Source organism: Mchenga conophoros, linkage group LG4 (assembly GCF_057382185.1).
Source record: "Mchenga conophoros isolate Kocher_MC1m ecotype Shallow Benthic linkage group LG4, M_conophoros_male_GT1.1, whole genome shotgun sequence".
Classification (NCBI taxonomy): domain Eukaryota; kingdom Metazoa; phylum Chordata; class Actinopteri; order Cichliformes; family Cichlidae; genus Mchenga; species Mchenga conophoros.
In genome coordinates, this window is record NC_140529.1 from 18244278 (window position 1) to 18265325 (window position 21048).

General features: G+C 38.4%; 1 protein-coding gene across 1 annotated transcript; it reads right to left on the reverse strand.

Annotated features, from left to right (window-relative positions):
- Window positions 1-159: 159 nt before the first annotated feature.
- LOC146575865 (ras-related protein Rap-2a-like) lies at window positions 160-1726 on the reverse strand. Its single transcript, XM_085272601.1, has one exon. The coding sequence runs from the start codon at window positions 1606-1608 to the stop codon at window positions 982-984; it is 627 nt and encodes a 208-aa protein (XP_085128727.1). The 5' UTR covers window positions 1609-1726; the 3' UTR covers window positions 160-981.
- Window positions 1727-21048: the final 19322 nt, after the last annotated feature.

Below are 21048 nucleotides of genomic sequence, written 5' to 3' on the forward strand. Positions count from 1 at the left end.
TTTTGCTTTTTTTAGATTCATAACTTTTCACTTATGACTGTGAAAACTTCCCCTAGTTAAACAGTAACTTTCATACCGTTCCTGTTTGTCTGCTCTGCTGCTCTGTCAAATAACAAAGTCACAGCAGTAAACAAGATAAAATAGTCGGGATAGACAGGATTAAATTCAAATCTTTTATTTAACTTGAAATAAGCACTGAATAAATACATCGAACATGCCTTTGTGGCTCTTTGTGGTGTCACAATAAATAGAAAATACCACATTAATAAGAAAAGAAAAACAAAAAAACCCCTTTATGCTCAGATTTGCAATGCACTTATTCTTTAAGACAAACTCACATAAATAAACATCAAAGTAGAGAGAACCAGCAGTGAATGTGCTCTGTGTATTTAAATGTTAGCTGTTTTGCAAACAATCTTCTAAGAGCTGTAGAACAGGTTGCACAAGCATTCACAAGAAAAAAAGTTTAAATTTGTCCTTAGTTGTTCACTTGATTCATAAAACTGACATATGCAGACACAAAAACACTTTTGCATTTATATGGTTTCACAGTTATTGCACTTTTTTTTAAACAGCAGTAACATAAAGGCCCCAAATCAAACATTATCATATATTTGTATGTAAAATGAGCTCTGCACTGTCACCATATCTTACATTTTTAACATTCACAGTAAGTATTTTCGAGCTCAGCCACATTCCACACTGTCTTTAAGGTCGTATTTGTTTACATCATCACATGTCGGTCCTCGCTGCAGCATCTCTGTGCTGTCAGTGCCTCTGTGGGGCTAACTGCAGTGCTTACAAGACTGATGGACAAATATTTTACTGACTCAGTGTCTCACATGAAGCTTAAGATGTATAACAGCATTTCTTGTTTTGCTTCTGTCCAAATCTGACCCTTGCAAACGAGGAACTTTAAATCTATTTACAACAGTTTTCTGCCCCCCAGTCTCACTTTGTCCTTTGTGCATCTCAATATCGCTATGAGAGGAGGCAGCTGTTGGTTTTGTTCATAGGAGGTCGTTTGTTGCTGTCTTTGGGGAAGGTTTCCCGCCTCCGGCACAGTGCTGGACTGAGCCGACTAGGAAGATTGGCCTGCTGGAGCAGCTCCCTGAAAGCTTCCAGGACATTGATGTTGTCTTTGGCTGAAGACTCCAAGAAGCTGTGGTTCCAGTCCAACTCCACAGTGGACTCCACGTCCTCGCTGGACACCTGTCGCTCATTGTTACGATCAATCTTGTTCCCTATCACCACAATCGGTGTGTACTTGTCCTCTTTGATATCTAGGATCTCATCCCGCAGACTCTTGACTGCCTCCAGAGAGTCAGGGTCATCCACAGCGTAGACCAGAGCAAAGGCATCACTGTTCTGGATGGAGAGCCTGCGCATGGCAGGGAAGGAGTAGCTGCCACTGGTGTCCATGATGTTGATAGTGACTTTGACACCCCCCACCTCATATTCTTTCCTGTGGAGCTCCTCCACTGTACGCCGATGCTTTGGCTCAAAGGTATCTTTGAGGAAACGTTGGATGAGGGCTGTCTTTCCCACTCCACCTGCTCCCAAAAACACCAGACGCACCTCTGTCTTCTCTTTCACTTCAATAGACATCTTGATGTGCTTCTTCGTGTAACAGGAAGAATTTGCCTTTTTTCACCCCTCTATTCTTCTCCTCTTTGGCTGTGGATCCTTAGCCTGGAAGGTGTTTTGATGGCAATGATGAAGAGGGAAGTGGTTGGCATGTGAGTCTGCCTATGAGGCTACACTGCTCATTTATTTACACACATTGCCTGCCCCCTTCTGCTCCCAGCCAATCAGCAGGGAGCAGTGGCTCCATCTTGAACCTGCACCAGCCAATCAGAGATACATGTAAATCAAGTCCAGTAAGAGAAAAAAAAGGTGATACTGAGATACTTTCACTGAGAGTTTTTGTGTGCAGTGCAGAAAGCATTCCTGACTGCTGGCTCAACATCAAATATCTCAACACATCTGTTTATCTGAAGAATAATACTTCCCTTTGCAGCAAGGAGGTTAATCATTTTCATCTTTTGCTAAAAGTTTGTTGTAAAAGAGTTTATACTATAAATTGTTCACACTCAAGTGGAATTTTTCTTCTAACATAAAAGACTTAATACTCAGTTGTTGTAGCACCAGAATCAGAAAAAATATTTAAGGCTTTTGGTCTGCCTTCTAGAGTTCATTTAGGCAACTACAAAGTCGATATCAGCCACAGTTCTGACAGATCAGCTTTCTATGTCTAATAGGCAAGTCTCATATGGAGCATAATGTTTAAATTGTTTTAGCCTGCTAAAAGTTGCTGTGCACATGCAAGCTGCTTTGCTACCCATTTTTGTCCTTCTAATATTGTGACTGACTTATTCACATCTATTGTACCTGATCGCTGCTTTGTTCGGTACTGATGGTCTTTTATCTTCTTCACAGATCTCAGAACAGAGCAATAATGAAAAATATAAATCACTGTAAATAAACACTGTTTGACTTTATTTGTCCTCACTGAAGTATTGTAATTTAAATTTACTGGTATAAGAAAAAGAAAGTAGTCACAGGATTCTGTGGCATTCAGTACAACCTTACTGCTTCCATAAGAAGCAGTATAAAGAATTAACTAGCAGCCAGTTGGTGATAATGAAGTGCACATCATTAACTGATAATCAGCAAGCGTGAGCACCTCTATAAAGGCATAATTTTCACAGTGTGCCAGTCTAATGCATTCAGTTGTCTGTTAACACAATCTTCCCAGAAGTGAATGTCCCAGCAAATTAACCACAAGGTCAGACTGTGGAACGCTCAGAGAAATAGTAAAAAACCCCAAAAGCTACATCTCAGACTCTACAGGCCTCAGTTAGCATTTTAAATGTCGAAGCTCATGACAGGACAGTTAGAAAAAGATTGAACAATTTTGGCTTGTTTGGAAACGTTGCCAAAAGTCCTAAGGCTTGTAAAGTTGTATCTGAACAAACTGCAAGACTTCTGGAGAAATTTCTTTGGGAAACATGAGAGGAAACTGGAGATGTTTGTACATGCAAAGCGGCATATTTGGAGAAAATCAAGTGCAGCATATCAGTGCAAACACTTCATTTCAACTGTGAAGCACGGTAGTGGAGGTGTGATGAAATGAGCTTTGACCATAAACTCAATTGTAAGGATTCTTGTGAGGACACATGACTGACAGCTATAGGTTGACTCTAATTAGGACATAAACAGGACAATGATCACAAGCACAGCAGCAAATGCACAACAGAATGACTGAAAAAGAATATGTGGATTGTGTAATTCACTCTAAATATCCAAAATAAATTGTCAATTCATGTCATTTTTGAGTTTACTGATTTTACATCATGATTGTAATGCATACTGCACTCTACTTAAAGGGGAATGTTAATAACCAGTAATATACTGGCTAATTCAGGAAATAAAACAAGCACACTGTCACCGTTTTCTCTTTTGCAATAAATATCATCATCATCATCATCAACTTTATTTATAAAGCACTTTAAAACAACCACAGCTGACACAAAGTGCTGTACATTGGAACTGTAAAATAAAATTACATGAGATATAAATAAAAAACAAATAAAAGAAGAGTGAAATCATTAATTAAATAACTACTGCATTAAAAAAGAAACTAAGTCTCACTGAGGTTAAAAGCCAAGGAATAAAAGTGGGTTTTAAGACGTGATTTAAAAGTGGAAAGTTAAAATATTAACTGTAATACTTTTTAAGTACAGTTTATGATCTTACTTTTATTCATTAGGGATGCTACATTTAGACTAGATGTCCATATTGATCATATTTCTCTAAAGATGGAATGCAATGTCTCTCTCTGCTCAGGTTTTCACTTCATTGGTGAGTATTGGTGCAAAAATAGCTTTGGTCTTTGGGCTTTTCCATTCTGTGGATGCATAACTTTGTTTTGGCAGCTTTGATCATTTCTAGCTTAAAAAAACAAAATACTGATAAAATGCTAAATTCGAGAGTTCAAACCAGCTGGGGAAGTTAGTGTAGTTTTTATTTATAGTCTTGACCGTGAACAGTAACTTTATTTTGGTCTGTTTTTCTTCAGCATGATCCATTTTTAGATATGATTTACTTTTGTTTGCTTTTTTAAACATCCACTCCAGGCTTCTCGGATGTTAGATACAGATGTGAGAATAGTAGCAGCACCAGCAGTGATGTAGCATTGAGCTGGTGGTCGCCTGGAGGCGTTGGTTTCTGTTGACTGACTGTCACAGTGGAAGGAACAATTTGTTTTTGTAGCACATGGCCTTTCATATGGTCACAGGATCTGGTGTTCTGTTAAGCAACTCTGATTTTTGTACACTGGTTACTCTGATATTATTCAGCTATAAAAGAAGAAGAAGAAAAAAACCCTTATTTTGACATGTAACTGTGGTTTGCCCAGCATGTCTGCCTTTACTGTCCAAAGCAAAATGAAGGTTACAGTTTAGAGCGATGTTACCCAATGTTCCCCTAACTTCCAAAACAGTTTTTGAGAAAGGTATCAGGAGCATTAATTCAGTTGCATAAGTAGTATAATATAATAGTTGCATAAGGTACATAATATATCTAATGCCTATCTGTTTATTTCTAACTGTTAGTTCAGCAGGGTGTGTCATATTGACACGCCCATCAGTCAAACACTCAAACTGTCATGTTTCACAAGATGTTTCTTTGTCACACTACACTGGTCCAGTGCCATTGCTGGATACGCACGTACTCTGTACGTAGTCTGTACTTACAGTTGCAAAGTTTGCACTTCATGCCAGAACCTGTACCAAAAAACTGCTCGTAGTAAGAGCCAATATAAATTTAGATGGGAGCAACGATATAGATGTTGATATAGCTGAAAAAAAGAACAACTTTATTTATTGTTCAGTGAATTCACAAACAGAGGAGTGTAAGATAACATCAGGGTGAGCTAAGGCCAAAATGATATATAAATTGCACCATTTAACACAAGCTCAGCCAACCTGTGCAAATGTAGCAAACCAAACTTCAACAGCTTACCTCCTTAGTCTAACAAAAATATAAGGAACACCTAGAAAAAAAATAGTAGCTCACCCCTACTTACTTCCTTCTAAACACAGATCAAACTTCCAATTACATAACCACCGTTGTGGCTGGCTGAGTGAAAGGGAGGCAAATTATCCTCAGCAGGTGGCGGTCATCTTGTCTCCATATATAGGGTGCAATCCTCAGGTTGAAGCCAATGATCTGAATGCTTTAGACTTGCCACATCAATACCAGTCAGGCACTGGCATAATCTGATTAGCATGCTCTTATCCTATACAGACGAAATACACAAAATAAAAGATATATGGCGATGTCCTTTGGGCAGACAAGGTTGCAAAAACTAAACACAGCATATCAGCACAAATACCTCATACCAAATTATCCAGTCTCTGAAGAAGATGTGCCCTCATAGTACATTCATCCGTGGTACTAAACCAAAGTCATATAACTCCAGTGCTGTATACCCAAAGGTAAAAGGTAGCTGTAGGTCACAAGGCTGAATGTTAGCACATTTTTTTGTGTCTGTGCTACTTATTCCCTATTGGTACTTAACAGTTGGTATGAGGTCCAGAGTTAAGCATGGTGGTGGAGGGGTCATGATTTGGGCTTGTTCTGAACAGGGCACCTTGCAGTCACTCAGCTGACTATTCAGATTTCTGTATATCAAAGTCTCCTAAAATCAAATGTGAGGCCATCGGTCTGACAGCTAAAGCTTGGCTGGAATTGACTCATGCAACAGGACAATGATTCCAAGCACAGGAACAAATCTGCAACAGAATATCTGAAAAAGAAAACAATCAAGGTGCTGCAATGGTCCAATCAAGATCTCCAGACCTCCTTGAAATACTGTGTGAACTTAAGAGTGTCTCCACTATAAGTATGAAGTATGGGCAGGTAAATCAGTTCTTTATTTCCTGCAGAGTGGCACCATTTGATCTGTTGGCACCACCCGCAGTATTTTGTAGAGTTGGAATTCCTGAGGGAACCTGAGGGATAAGATCGTCTCTGCAGAAGAAGTTGATCGATATCCAGGATGATCGTAATAGCAGTCCAGCTTTTTTAAAGCTTTTTTTGGTTTAGTTTTTGTGTGCAGGAACTGTACAATTGTTCAGACCAGTTTCTTTCAGGGCTTCAACATTGATGCACTGTGTCATTATTTTTTTTTAAACAAACACATACACTGACATACAGGTAACACAAAGGGTTGGTCGCACATACTGCTCCATCATCCATCTGAAACAAAAGAGAGCGTCACACATGCATAATGACCACGGCAATGGAGTGATCTGACAGAGCATTTTTTGATGGATACTTACCTAATATGACCATATCTGAATTATTTTAAAATCAAAAGCTTTTTCAGAGCATAGATGCATATTCATTTTTTATTGTTCCAGGACAGCACGATCAGTCTCCTTTGTCTTAATTTGTTCCTAAATTCTTCTGGATCACCTTATTTACAGCAGATTGCAGACACGTCTTTACCGTTCACATATTCCAGCAAAAAGAACAGAAAACATACACCAACCTCCACCTCATCATGCTCTTAATCCATCTTTTTCATTCAGTGGCTTTTGGGATTTTAACTTTGGCTACAGGTCCTCTGACTGTCCTTTGACTCTGGAACAGCATGTCCTGGATTATGAAAGGTGCGGTGGTGGAAGGGGAAGAAGCAACATACCAAATGGCGAGCGGTCTCATTATATCTCGCCGTAGCAGCAGGTCTGCTCAGCAACTGAGCAATTATTGTTTACCATGAGGCAAAAGCTCTCATCTATATCATTATGATTTTTCTACTGTACATGGATATATCTAAAATATCATCCAGTTAATGCTTTTTTTCTCTGAATCACTCATACTTTCTAGGAATTAGTCAGTGCCGCTTTGATTGTTCTTTTTCAACATCAGCCAAGGCACCAATGGCAGTTATGTCTCTCCCGCCAAGGTTAGCAATAATTGAAGGTGAGCCTTTGTATGCATCAGATGTCTGCAAGGCTGAGTGAGCATTACAAAAACCCACTGGATGGCAGGCATCCACACAAGCGTGCATGTGTGTGTGTGTAATATGTGTTTGCATGCACTCAACAACAAATCTTTGAACATCCTGAGAAACAGCTAATAACATTTGGACTGGGTGTACTGGGATTTCGTTACGCAACCTTCAGCACTGAAAGGTGAAGGCAGCTGGACAACAGGGAGTGAGCTGATGAGTACATTTAATGCCCGCTGTGCTTTTTATATTGAGTAAGCTCACAAACTGTTCATGTTACAGTCATAAGGCACATAATAAAGAGAAATATAAAAAACATTATATGTGGGGAAAAAAATCATAATTTTGCAATTTAGTCCCTCTGATTGAAGATGACAACAGAGGACAGCTGTCTTCAGTTATTCTCTGAATTTGTTTGTAAGCAGTGACTCAGGCTTTTAAAAAAAAAAAAAAAGATTAATTAATAAAAATAATGATAACAATAAAATCCATATAGAGATATTGCCCAGAAATACCTGCCACTCTCCTGAGAAAATAGCCAAGTTTCTTTGTAAGAATAATGTTACAGGTAGTATATGAAAATTCTGCATATTCAGAAAAATGTTAATATGCAAATTAAACTTAGAAATATAGAATTATAGAATCACTTAAGGATTATATTGTGTGCTAAGGATTGTACAGGGTGGGCCATTTATATGGATACACTGTAATAAAATGGGAATGGTTGGTGATATTAAAGTCCTGTTCGTGGCACATTAGTATGTGTGGGGGCAAACTCCTCAAGATGGGTGGTGACCATGGTGGCGATTTAGAAGTCACCAACTTTTGTTTTTTCAATAGGAGGAGGGCCATGTGACACATCAAACGTATTGGTAATGTCACAAGAAAAACAATGGTGTGCTTGGTTTCAACGTAACTTTATTCTTTCATGAGTTATTTACAAGTTTCTGACCACTTATAAAATGTGTTCAATGTGCTGCCCATTGTGTTGGATTGTCAATGCAACCCTCTTCTCCCACTCTTCACACACTGATAGCAACACCGCAGGAGAAATGCCAGCACAGGCATCCAGTATCCGTAGTTTCAGGTGCTGCACATCTCGTATCTTCACACCATAGACAATTGCCTTCAGATGACCCCAAAGATAAAAGTCTAAGGGGGTCAGATCGGGAGACCTTGGGGGCCATTCAACTGGCCCACGATGACCAATCCACTTTCCAGGAAACTGTTCATCTAGGAATGCTCGGACCTGGCACCCATAATGTGGTGGTGCACCATCTTGCTGGAAAATCTCAGGGAACGTGCCAGCTTCAGTGCATAAAGCGGGAAACACATCATCATGTAGAGATTTCAAATATCCAGTGGCCTTGAGGTTTCCATTGATGAAGAATGGACCCACTATTGTTGTACCCCATATACTACACTAAACCATCACTTTTGTTGTTCCAACAGTCTTGGAGGGATCCATCCAATGTGGGTTAGTGTCAGACCAATAGCGGTGGTTGTGTTAGGTCATCCTCGTTGAGATGCTGCAGTAACTGGAGTTTGTAAGGGTGCCATTTGTGAGTAGCTAATATCCGCCGAAGGGATGTTCGACCAGTTTCACGAAACTTAGCAAGCAGTTTGCTAACTGCAGCATGGGAGATGGGTGGTCTCGTAGGGTGTCTTGCATTGAAATCTGCTGCAATGACCCGGTTGCCCCCTCACATATGCTAATGTGCCACAAACAGGACTTTAATATCACCAACCATTCCCATTTTATTACGGTGTATCCATATGAATGGCCCACCCTGTACTGTATGTACTGCACCAAGACAATAACAGTTACATTCTAATGACATTAGCACTCAAAGCACTTTACTTTATATTATTTTAAGTCTTTACATTGATCGCTGGATATGATTGTTGTTTTCTAATAAAGCTATCATTACTGATCATTGTCCCTGTTTTCATTCCCAATGCATCAAACCCTGGAGCTTTGCTGAAGCCGCTGATATCTCAGAGACACACACAAGGTATCCTTTGGCAACGGAGCCATGGAGCACCTGTCACCAATGCCACTTTCACCGCAGATGCTTCATATAAGAGCAATTTATTGCAGTGCATATCATTTGTGTGTCATTTTACAACATGTGAACGGTTGTATTTTAAGCCAAATGATATTCTTTTGTTAAAACGTCCAAGTATAAGTTTTGGTGGCTAAACTGAAGCAGCCATTAAAATTGCAAATCCACAGTGGAAATCAGTTTCACCTTTTATAATGCATAATTTACAAAATTATAAACACATCAAGTTCAGTAAATATCCAAAGAGTGGGTGAAAATGGATCACAATGCCATTAATAACCGTTCAGCAAAGATTATTCATTGTTATTTAAAGAATAACTATTAAAAAGTTAAATAACTCTAAGTTCACAGTAATGGAGGTTATTGAGGAATTACAGAATTTTTAATCTGATTAAACAGGTGCGAGTCGGTGGCCCACATTTGACTTTAACGAGTTAACTAAAAGGGTGGTAACACGATCTCAGAATGAGATTTAGAGAGATTTCATAAGCCAAGACCTTTTCAGACATGCTCCTCTGTGCTCAGTACTGTGAGGTTATGAGCTCCTAAGCCTTTTTTTGTCCCTTGTGTCCAAAGCATCAGAAGACCATCTGCGGCAAACATCTTTTTAATTTGAAGGATTGTGTGCAGGTTTCTCGCTGGAGGTTTCGGGATTCAGCACTTGATGAAAAGTGTTGAGTTTAGAGTAGCTGCTATATTAAACAACACCTCCTTAAAACCTCTGGAATTATATATATTATATATATATTTTTAAATATGTGTTACTTTTTTAGCCAGAAACTACTATATGCTCTGCCAGTAGGCACTGGGGACACAGAGGGAAGAAAATAACTAGATTTATTGAAACTTCAGAATATCGCATTAGAGTGACCTCCGAGTGAAAGTGTGCAATTATTTTCAGAATCTGCATCGATTTTTTTCCCCCTCTGAGCACCCTGGTGTGTGAAGGCAGTTTTGTTCCTGCTTGATATTTGCTGCTGTAAATGTTTATGTATTCCTGACCCAGTTTCTCATTTCAAACTTTATTCAGCTTTCTTTAAAATGCTGCTCATAGAGTGTATGTGGGGTTGTTTTTGGTGAAGCTTCTTAGTGGTGGTTGCAGCAACAGTTGCAGAGCTTCTCCATTCTAGCTGTGATCCCCCCCGATGTCAACTAAAGAGGTCACTTAAACTAATGCTATTTCTAAACCTAAACTGACTTCAGTGTGTTCGGGAGATCGGTTTAACATATAAACAGCAGGCCACGTCTTCTAATGGTTTCTCTCTCAAACCAGATTGACTTGAGCGACAAACCATGTGAGTCTTTTAAGTGTCCGCCTAATGAAAGGGTCGTAAAAGCTTGGTATTCAATCAGGCCTGAAACTCTTGACCTCTGTCATGTTCAGCGTGTAGAGACCTGTAAAGGAATGTGCTTTGATCAATGAGCTTTTGAAAGTTTCACCTTCACGTCTCTCAATGATGCATGTTCAGAATTTGTTCTTCTGCTGTTACGGCTAATTTTAATGTGTCGGTATGTTTCATACTGGGGTGGCGTGCAAACACAGTATAAAATATGGAAATATATGGGTTTGGAAAATGAAGCCAATGTAGAAGTGCGCTACACCTGAATTATATTTGAAGCCCATCAGTGGTAAGATCTGGGGTTGCAAAAAGACTTCTGGTCCTTTACAGGACTATAGGCTTGACTTGAGTTTATGGTCATTTTACTATAACGATCGTACCATAGATAAAAAAAAGAAAAGAAAAAGGATCCAACAACGCCACCACCACAAACACAGTGCAGGAGGTGAGTCCCTGACAGCTGCCTGTGTTGGAACGCCTCATGATCAAGGTGGCCAGATCACATGCTTTTTAGTCCTGCAAACTTTTTTATTTGAGATTTGACTCCTTTTGGAGCCTCAAGTGGCCATTAGAGGTTAAAACCCATTAATCTAGTGTAACCATTAAATCTAGTTTACAGTATGATAAAACTTGAAGCTTACATTGCCCATAAACTGAAAAAAGAGATTTGTTGCTGAAACAACTTTGGAAATATTAACATATTTATAAATTTGGAATGTAACTAGGAAAGATGGATGTGCCATTTTAAGGATTTCTGAATAGTAATATGTAATACAAAAGATATGGAAATAACTGATATTCGAGCAGAGAAATATATTTATGCTTCAAAAAATGCATACGATTTTTTATAAACTAAGAGTAGATCATTAAAACACCAGGGAGAAGATTAGAAAACTGATCTTTGTGAAAAGCATTATTAAGCTCCCGCATTACTGATAGAAAGTGCTAGAAACTACTCTCTGACAACTATGGGATAATTAAGCTCTAAGCTACATGACCTTTTCATTAGTGCTGCAAGTCCAAAACTAATTTCAGTTTCAGTTATTAATAAAGTGATAAATTTAATTAAACACAGGATTGAAAGTGAAATATGTCCTGAGGTCTCAAAGCCAGAAAATAATTCATTTAAAAAAAGATAATTAGGTTCCCAATATAAATATGAGACTTTCACATTCAAGGGAGTCCTCCACCTGTCTTTTGAGTTTTGTCTCTGGTTCATGGAAACATATGAAATCTAAATTTAATGAAATTTGCAAAATGCAAAATTAAGTTGTTCAGAGGGAAGATGGAGTTAAACCTGCTTCACATGCTATGTGAAATATATATATGTATGTCCCACTGAAGATATATGTATAAAAATAGCATATGCTGCTGCTTTACATTTTACACGTTTTTCATATAATCAAATGTTGTCTGGATGGTTATTAAAATTCGACGTCATATTTCTGATTAATTCTGCTGCTTATTAGAATAACAGACGTTAACAAAACCAAGCTATGTTTATGAAGCATTAGCTGGGACATGCACAACGCACAGTTTGATTATGTTAAGTTGGCATTATGACTTGAGCTCTGTTTACTTGGCCTTTTTTAAGGGACCATTATTATTATTCAGTTAAATTTTGAGTGACTTATTTTTGAATTTTAAATAAAACCCCCATTTGTCTGTTTTTTTATGTAAGTGCTGTACAAAAATACAAAATAACTAGTACCAAGGTTGTAATCAAAACTATAACTGAGTCTTTCTTCTTAACCAGCTCAGCCCCTCACATTGCTGTTACCCTTTTCTTTAAATGTGAAAATTCGAGTTGTGAGTGTGATTTTGAAGCTGTCATGGGGATAAATTAAAGAAAAGTTCACCAGATGTTGGATTTCTCTTCTGTGGTTACAGTCAGGCTTCCCAGCCTAGTTTCTGCATTTACTAAACTCAAAATCTTCTCTTCTTCTCAATCTAACAAAAACCTTTGAAAACTTTGCGCATTATTAGCTTTTCACATCTTTCATTTAATGCAGTCAGTAATTTAACTCTTTGCAACTGTGATGTATTTTGTGTTCCATGAATTGCAGTTGATTGACAGCTACTTGTGTCCTAAAAAGCACTTTTTTATATTATGGCATCTCAGTTATTAAATGTAGTCCAGTAGTCCGGCCCACTCAGGATGAGGGTGCGCTATACGATTCTGAGATCCCCGTTCTAATGTATTTACATGCGCACACAGAGAAGAGCTTACCTTTTATTCTCTCTTGCTGCTTGTGAAACCTTTATCTAAATGTAGGGGAGAGCGGGGTAAGTTGTCACACTGTTCATAACTCCAACACTAGAGGCTCTATCTCAAAAATGAAATAGCCACTTTGTGTGACTTCTTCTTCTATAGTCAACCTCCTGTTCACATGTGGTCAAGACTGCTCTAATCTGAGGTGAGCACATCTTTTTTATTTTTTTGACCTAAAAGGAAAAATAAATCACTTTAAATTTTCTTCAGTACAACTTTGTTAGGTATAGATGTTACAGATTATTATTTTACACAAAATAGAGGAGACATTAACGTGTCTTTTGATACTTCAGCTGATGTGCTATGTTGAGCTAACCCTGACATTTAGCCAAAATTAGCATAAATGTCAGTTTGGGGCAAGTTGTCTCATTAACTTTGGGGCAAGTCGTCACATGTGACAACTTGCCCCAGTACAAATAAATGCTCCAAAAAATTGTGATATTGTAATTCATTTGTATTTGTAATAAGGTTTTTGAAGAAAGGAAGGAGAGGCAGGAATTAAGGAAGGAAGGAAGAAAGTAAGATGGTTCGAAATTATCAACGAAAGACAGAGCGTGGCAGAACACCACCTGACATTATGTTAAAGGCAGTCAGGCAGGTAAAGATGCAGAACAAATCAATCACAAGTACAGCAAAGGATTTTGACATAAATTACCGCACTGCAATTACTGACAGCGGACTACCAACTCCAGAGGACATCCAGCCATATCCAAAAGCTGGCCGCCGAAAACCATCCAGCAAAGGAAGAAAACGACGCAAATCAGCAATTCTAACCGACACACCAGTGAAGCAGCAACTAGAAAAAGAAAAGAATAAGGCTGAATCTAGCAAAAAGCTGTTTCAAAAGAGAGGGACGCGAGGGGGGAAAACATCTGGACCTATGAAGAACAACGCAGCTAAAAGAAGAAAAATAATTCAAGAGTCATCATCAGATGATGAAGAGTGCTTCTGCCTTGTCTGTGTGGAGCCATTTTCAAACAGTCGTCCAAAAGAGACCTGGGTAAAATGCGTAAAATGCAACAAATGGGCCCATGATGCTTGCACCTCAGGCCAGGCAATTTATGTGTGCCAGAATTGTGACTATGAAGTTGAGTCTGATTAATCAGAAATAAGGCATCTGTTTTGTTCAGAGTATAAACATGTTAAGTAAAGCAAGTTATTTGCAGCATTCCATTCAGTTATGATGGATTTATGTGCAAGCCAGAGAACATTTGAGTTTAAAGTTCAAACTAAAGTTTTCTTTCTACTTAATGTTTTGATTAAAATGTGTATTGGATTGAAATAATTGTTTTTTTCCAAATTCTCTTGGCATAATTGTTCAAATTTCCAGTTTTGGTTTGAATTTAACAATTAAAATCAATAATCATAATTAAGTATTTGTGTTCATATTTTAAGATAATCTAGTGTGACAACTTACCTGCCGATGGGGCAAATTGTCACAAGTGCACATTCTCCTTTCAACAGTCTACAACTCCGTAATGAGATAAGATATGAAAATGTAATCAATACATCATATGTGCCCGAGACTTCCGTCTTTCATTTGGTGAAACATTTATTACGTTGTGATGTATGGTGCTCAGTAAAAGTTAGTCAGTGTGAAGAGTGTGACAACTTACCCCGTTCTCCCCTACAATCCTTGAAAGCACGGGCAGTGCTTGCAGTTTACCGGCAGAAGCCATATAGAAGAAGCAATAAAAATGAGTCAGAATAGATATGGGAAGCTCTGGAAATGTTGCACAAAGAAGCACTTGACCTTTAGATCTATCAGGATGTTACACCGCAAGGGGAATTAATTTCTTGTATTGGTACTGCACATAGGCCACCACTGAATGCCGTGTGAGTGAATGCTGGAGAATCTTCAAATTCATCTTTATGTATTATCACATAAAACTAAGGGCAGGTTTCTCAACTGTCTATTTGTGATTCTGGTGGAGTCAGTGTGCATATATACATGTTTCATCTAAACTTTATTTCCTGTGAAAGGTGAACAAGCAACCTTTCATTTATTCTTTGCACAGACAGAATACAGAACTGCATGCGGAGGTTTTTATTCTGCTGACTTCTACTTGCTGTGGTTTAAACCAGCAGGAGTGCTGGTGCAGCCGAAAGCACGACTCTCCTGTCTTGTTCGATAACATCACATAGAAGACCAAATGAGTTTATTGAACTCCAAACATTTTGTTAGAAGAGTTTACTGTGGACACATGAGCATAGCGACGCTGACAGCTTGACAGTTCAAACAGCAGGTTAAGAGTTTATAGAGATTTTACAGGACTGAAAAGCATACCCCAAAAAACTGTGAATCTGTTATACAATCAAGGTTAAAATTCTCCAGCTGATTATTAGCATCTGTGGACATTAGGCGCTTTTGTGAGCCAAGCTTTTGTTTTTGCAATTAGATATTTTTTCTGTCTCCCTCTGGTGATATACATCCTTCAGTCAGGGTTATGTGCTATCTAACTAAACACTATGCAAATTTGAAGTGACATCAATGACCCGCTCACCAGTCATCCATTAGTGTCTTATGCAACAAGCTATGTTGGGGGAAATGTTGAATAATAAATCTCATTGGGAACTACCGTGAATCACCACACCGATGTAAGATTCTTCCAGTCTCTAAGCACATTTTACAGCGTGAAAGATAAACATGTTGTCTCATCAGTTTTTTTTTAGAAAGCCCTGCATTTGCATTGTGCCTCCCAAGGCCTTCTTCAAGGTGACTTCATTCTTGGAGTACTGATAACTCCAAGCATTGAGTGACCTTGGTGGTATTTGCATCAGCATGACTCAAATAGATGAAGATTCTACCAGTACTGCCATTTTTTTGTTTCTAGTTTTAAGTCACGATTTTATGATAATGAAGTAAAATTTAAAAACGCATAATTTTTTTGTCACAAAATTTCTCTATAATTAGGGAAACTGGACACTATTAGGTAAACATGTTTAAATTCTTGTTAATGCAAATATCAAATCAGCCAATCACATGGCAGCAACTGATTGGATTTAGACATGGTCAAGACAACCCAAAGTTCAAGTTGAGAATTACAATGTGAAATAAAGATTATTTAATTGACTTTGAAAAACCATACCTTGGTGGTATGTAGAAGAGCATCCACGAGTGCACAACATGTTTAACCTTGAGGAAACTGGGTGCTATTTCTGTCAGCTAAGACCAGAAGCTGAGGTTACATTTGGGTTCTGGCTCACCACAATTAGACAGTAAAAAACTGAAAAATGTTTCCTGGTCTGACTAGTTTTGATTTTTGCTTTATATTTGGATGGTAGGGTCAGCATCTGATGTAAAGATGGAAGCGTGTATCCATTCTGCCTAGTGGTGTAATGGTGCGGGTTACAGTTGGCCCTTTAGCACCAACTGAGCATCATATAAACACCATAGCATTTTGTTGCTGGCCATCCCCTAATGACCAAATCATCTCAAAGAGTGATTTTGAACATGACAGTGAGTTCATTGTATTAAAATAGAATAGAATAGAATTCAACTTTATTGTCATTGCACATGCACAGGTACAGGGCAACAAAATGCAGTTTGCATCCATCCAGAAGTGCTTTAGTGATATAGATATATTACAATATATATTAGCAATAATATAGATATGTAAGTATATTACAGAAATGGGTCTATTATGGTATGTTATAAGGTACACGGTATGAAGTATTTTGTGAATATTCTATAACTATAAGTATGTACAGGCTGTAAGCTATGTACAGGATATGAACAGGATATAAATATGAAAAACTATACAGAATATGAAATAACTTTACAGAAATCTGAGATATACAGTTATACAGAAATGGGAACTATGCAAGTTGTAAACAGTTGTAGGGTTAAAAATTATCGTATGTACAGAATGATTATTTACACAGAGCTATACAGTAGTGCAGTTAAGATAATTGAGGGTGTGGATAATTTCTACAGAGGCTATATAAAGTGCTAGTGGTCTCCACAGTCACCAGATCTCAATTAATTACAGCACCCGTGAGTTGTGGTAGAACAGGAGAGTCAAATCATGGATGTGCAAATCTGTACTAACTGTGTGATGCTATCATATCAATGTGGACCCAAATCTCTGAGGAATCTTTCCAGCACCTTACTTGCTCTATACTGACGGAGATATAGGCAGCCAACCCAGGTGTACCTAATGAAGTGGCCATTGAATGTAAACATCACAGTTGAATAGTTTATTCTGTTTACGATGGGGACCTGCAAAAAATGGTCAAATTCTGTAAATGCTTCAGTGCTTCCGTTGTGCTGTTTTAAAGTGTCAAAGGTTTTCATGAAATCAAAGTGCCATTGGAAAAATCTCCGATTTTATTAAGTTTGCTCATGATAAAAAGAAAAAAAATATTAGATCAAACTTCTGAGTGTATGAAAAGAAAATATAATCACATACTGAGTGATTACTATCTATAAAATCATTTCTTTTTTAAAAGCTGTGTAGCTCTTGGGGATTGATGCTATGGCGCACACAGACATTGACATGTGTCTCTTCACCGCTCAGTTCAGCTGTTCTCAACTTCTGGCTGATTTTTCCAGTTTAGGTCCTAATGTCACTGGGCTGCCGGCTGCACTCTGCAAACACACAGGAAAGCACCCACCCACCCATACATACACACACTGACCCTCTGTTTTCAAAGCACAAGTGTGAAAACTCTCGAGTGTCGTGAACCTCGTTGAGAAGGTGTAGTGGTTGGAGTCTGTGTTTGGGTTCCAGGACACGTGACTCGAGGCTTTGTTTGACTGTGTAATGCAGCGAGATAATGGATAGTAATGTGACCAGTGACCAGTCGACCGACTGACTCAGAATCACACAATGAATTCTGTGTGTTCATTTAAGGTCATCAGCTTACTTTAGCATTGCTGCCATTCTGTTTTGTTTTCCTCACACAGTTATGTTTTCATATCTTAGTGGGGACATCTAATTGACATAATGCTTTCCCTATCCACTTACCCTAACCCTAACTATCAAAAATGAATGAATAACCCTAACCTTTAGCCCAACCCTAACCATAAGCTAATTGTAACCCTGACACTAAAACCACATTTTGAGTCTCAAAAATGCCTTTAAACTCAAGGGCACAGGCATTTTGTCGCCATAAGGCCTGGTGGTCACCACAAGTATAGTAACGTTCCAGTTTTTGGTTTCCACAAAGATTTAACAACATTTTTTAAAGTCAGTTGTAATGGGGTTTTTTCATCTTTGAAATTAAGGTCATTGCCTTACACATTTTGAACCCTTGATTTGTGCTCAATTTTGAAGACACAGTTTAAGCAATAGGGAGACGAAGTACTCTGAGAGGAAGAGAAACTTTATGCGTGCACTTGTACAGACACGCAACACATTCCCGTTCCCCGATCAAGCCAATTAATGTCACTGGATGAGTCCCGCGCAATGCGCAGAATAGCTATTAGAGTTTGTGTTATGTTGCTGGTGTTGCCATTTCCCCCCGCATTGCTCTCTGTAGGCCTGTAATTTGTGCAGCAAGTGTAAGTTATGGATTCTTCCACAGACGGAAAAAAGGGGAGGAGCCTGAGCAACCAGCGTTTACATAAAATAAGTGCCCTGCAGCTGTGCTCCACTTATCTTTTTAATTGCAGGCGAAAGCATTTTACTGATGATGCATTATGTTCACCTCTATGTCAAAATTTCCACCGTGACTCATAAAAAATATCACCTGCAATCATCGTCAAATGGATTTTTTTTTAGCCACCAAAGTTAAAATGTTCTGTTCTGTAGTTGAATTGATGCACATTAAAAACAGCGTACATCTAGACCTGTTTGCTTATGCAACTATGACGACCCAGTAAAAATGTTTTCAAGTGTATCCATGAGCCATGAAAGTGGTTCATGATCACTATCCTAAAACTGGAGGAGTTAAATGGAGTTCAACATCTCATCATTTTTTTTTCAACCTTTGGATGTTCCGTGTTCCTGCGTGGGTTTTTTCCTAGGTGCTCCAGTTTCCTTCCACAGTCCAAACACACAGTGAATGAACAAATGGATTAATTGTTGATTCTAAATTGGCCGTGGGAGGAGATGAGGAAAAGGACACTCCGTTAGTCCTATGATAGACTGGCAACTCATATATGGTGTACCTCGCCTTCGCTATCCTGGACCGTAAAGCTGTTAACAAAATAGAGTCTGAGATAGAGAACTGTGATATTTCTGTGCATTCGAAAGGCAAAGGTAATTTAATTAGTACTTAAAGTACTGTAGATTTGGTTGTCTTACTGTTGCGGTTTTGAAAATTCAGGCCTGAAATCTGGCACTTTAATTTTCCACCTGTCTGAATATACCTTCAATATTTCATGACTGATGATGTAGAGAGACAGGTGCTGATGCAGTCAGAACTAAAATAAATATGTTTTTAGGAGGTACATGACTTCCGTGTTCCATGCAAATGGTTTGCTCAAGCGTAATGTTTAGATGTTAAGAAATACCACAACGTTTGAGTGATTGTGAACAGTCTGTGATCTCTTGGGAGAGAGTAAATAACATGCACCACTGACGCTCCTGGAGAAGCGTGCTATTCTAAGAATCAGGATAAAGGAGGGGCTGTGGGCGCAGATCTGGGTTCAACCAGTCCAGCGACCATCGTCATGTCATCAAATGTTGTCACTTCAGCACCTCTAAGCAGCCCTGACTGTGCCTATGACGTAGGGTGAAGCAACATCGGGCTAATATATGATAACACAAGCTGACTGTGAATGATTTAGATAAATTTTTTAAAAATAACCAACACATCAGCAGCTAATGTTTACAATGATGGAGCCTCTGTCTATGGGGCTGTAGCTTTAGCAACTTAGTAACTTTGTAACAACTTATTAGATAGATAGCTAGAAAATGTAGCTAACGTCTGTAAGTACACCTCTGTAAGTATAAACTGGTATTTTTCTGCCACACCTTTAATCTCCTGTTAGCTGGAATCCTCTTTTGTAAAGCCACTTGTAAAGAAGTCCAGCCTACATCCGGCTGCTAGTGTTACAGATTGGTTTCTAATCTCCTGTTTCTTTATTGAAAAAACCAACAAACAACAACAACAACAAAACCCCCAAAAAACGAGGCAGTCCGGGAGAAGGTTACCTGGCCACTTTGCTTACAACAGCAAACATGATCAAAATCAGTCTAGTCTTTTTTTGGCTTGACAAGAACCCCCCCCCCCCCAAAAAAAACCAAAAAAAACAGCTTTGGTTCAAGTTATTAATGACTTTAGAATTAAACTGACGGGTGTAGTTCTTTTAGATTTGCTACATCAGATACTATCCACTACAATATTTGAATTAGAAGATTTGGGAGTTGGGTTGCCCATCTGGATCTTATTTTCTCCTTCTGACAGGTAACATTTGACAAGAATGCTTTGGAAACAGTTATTTTGGTAATTTGTTATTACAATCTGTTTTTGTTTTTAAAAATAGCATTCGAATATTTATTGCTGTTAGAATAACTGAATATGACTAACAGTCAAGTCAGACATCAGCTAAAGTAAAAAACGAACAAAGCTTTTATCGAGCATGTTGACAGTCAAGTCAACGCAAGCGTAGGTGGCTCGCTCGATTAGTAAAGTGCATCCATAATTCAAGGAAAAAAGAGATATTATTGAAGGATGTTAATTTTAGCTAACATAAAACAGGCTTAAAACAAAAAGTAATTACAGAGAAAACTGAATAACGGACTCCACAGAGGTTCTTTTAGTACAGCCGAATAGGATGAAACAGCACACACTTGTCACTCAGAGTCGTCAGGCCCTTAATTGTTGATGTAATTACTCCGTATTCACTCACTTTAGGAGACAGGCTCAAGTGGATATATAAGGAACTATAACTTTTGGTAGTTTCATGTGGGCCACATTTTTTTTTGCCCCAGTAGATGGAGATGGATCAATCCAAGTATCAGTGGTATCAATATCAGCACTGGTATAGGTTTTAGATCGATACAAGTGCAGGATCGATACTGTGTTTCGATCTTCTAAGTTCAGTCTGTAACCCACTAAATTGTGTTAAATATATTATATTTGGGAAATGAAAAAAGCCACAAACATACACGTTGAACACTCTTGTGTGATGACTGTGATGTCTATTTTATTTATAGCTTTTAGCACATTTAAACAACACAAGATGACCCAAAGTACTTTAGAGACGTGAAACTTCCAGCCAATGAAAAGCTAAGGATGTTTATCAATAGGGGGTGGTTCACCTCCACTGCACTGAAAGGGAACTAATTTCAAAAAGAGGTCAACCTCCCATCAAACAGCTCCACCGTTAGTGTTATTTTATGTGATAAAGTTTAAATTGCACTGCTGTCGATTGTTTTCAACAAAGTGCAAGAAAGT

Coding starts and splice junctions, on each gene's coding strand:
- LOC146575865 (XM_085272601.1), bottom strand. CDS start 1,608: ATGTCTATTGAAGTGAAAGAGAAGACAGAGGTGCGTCTGGTGTTTTTG.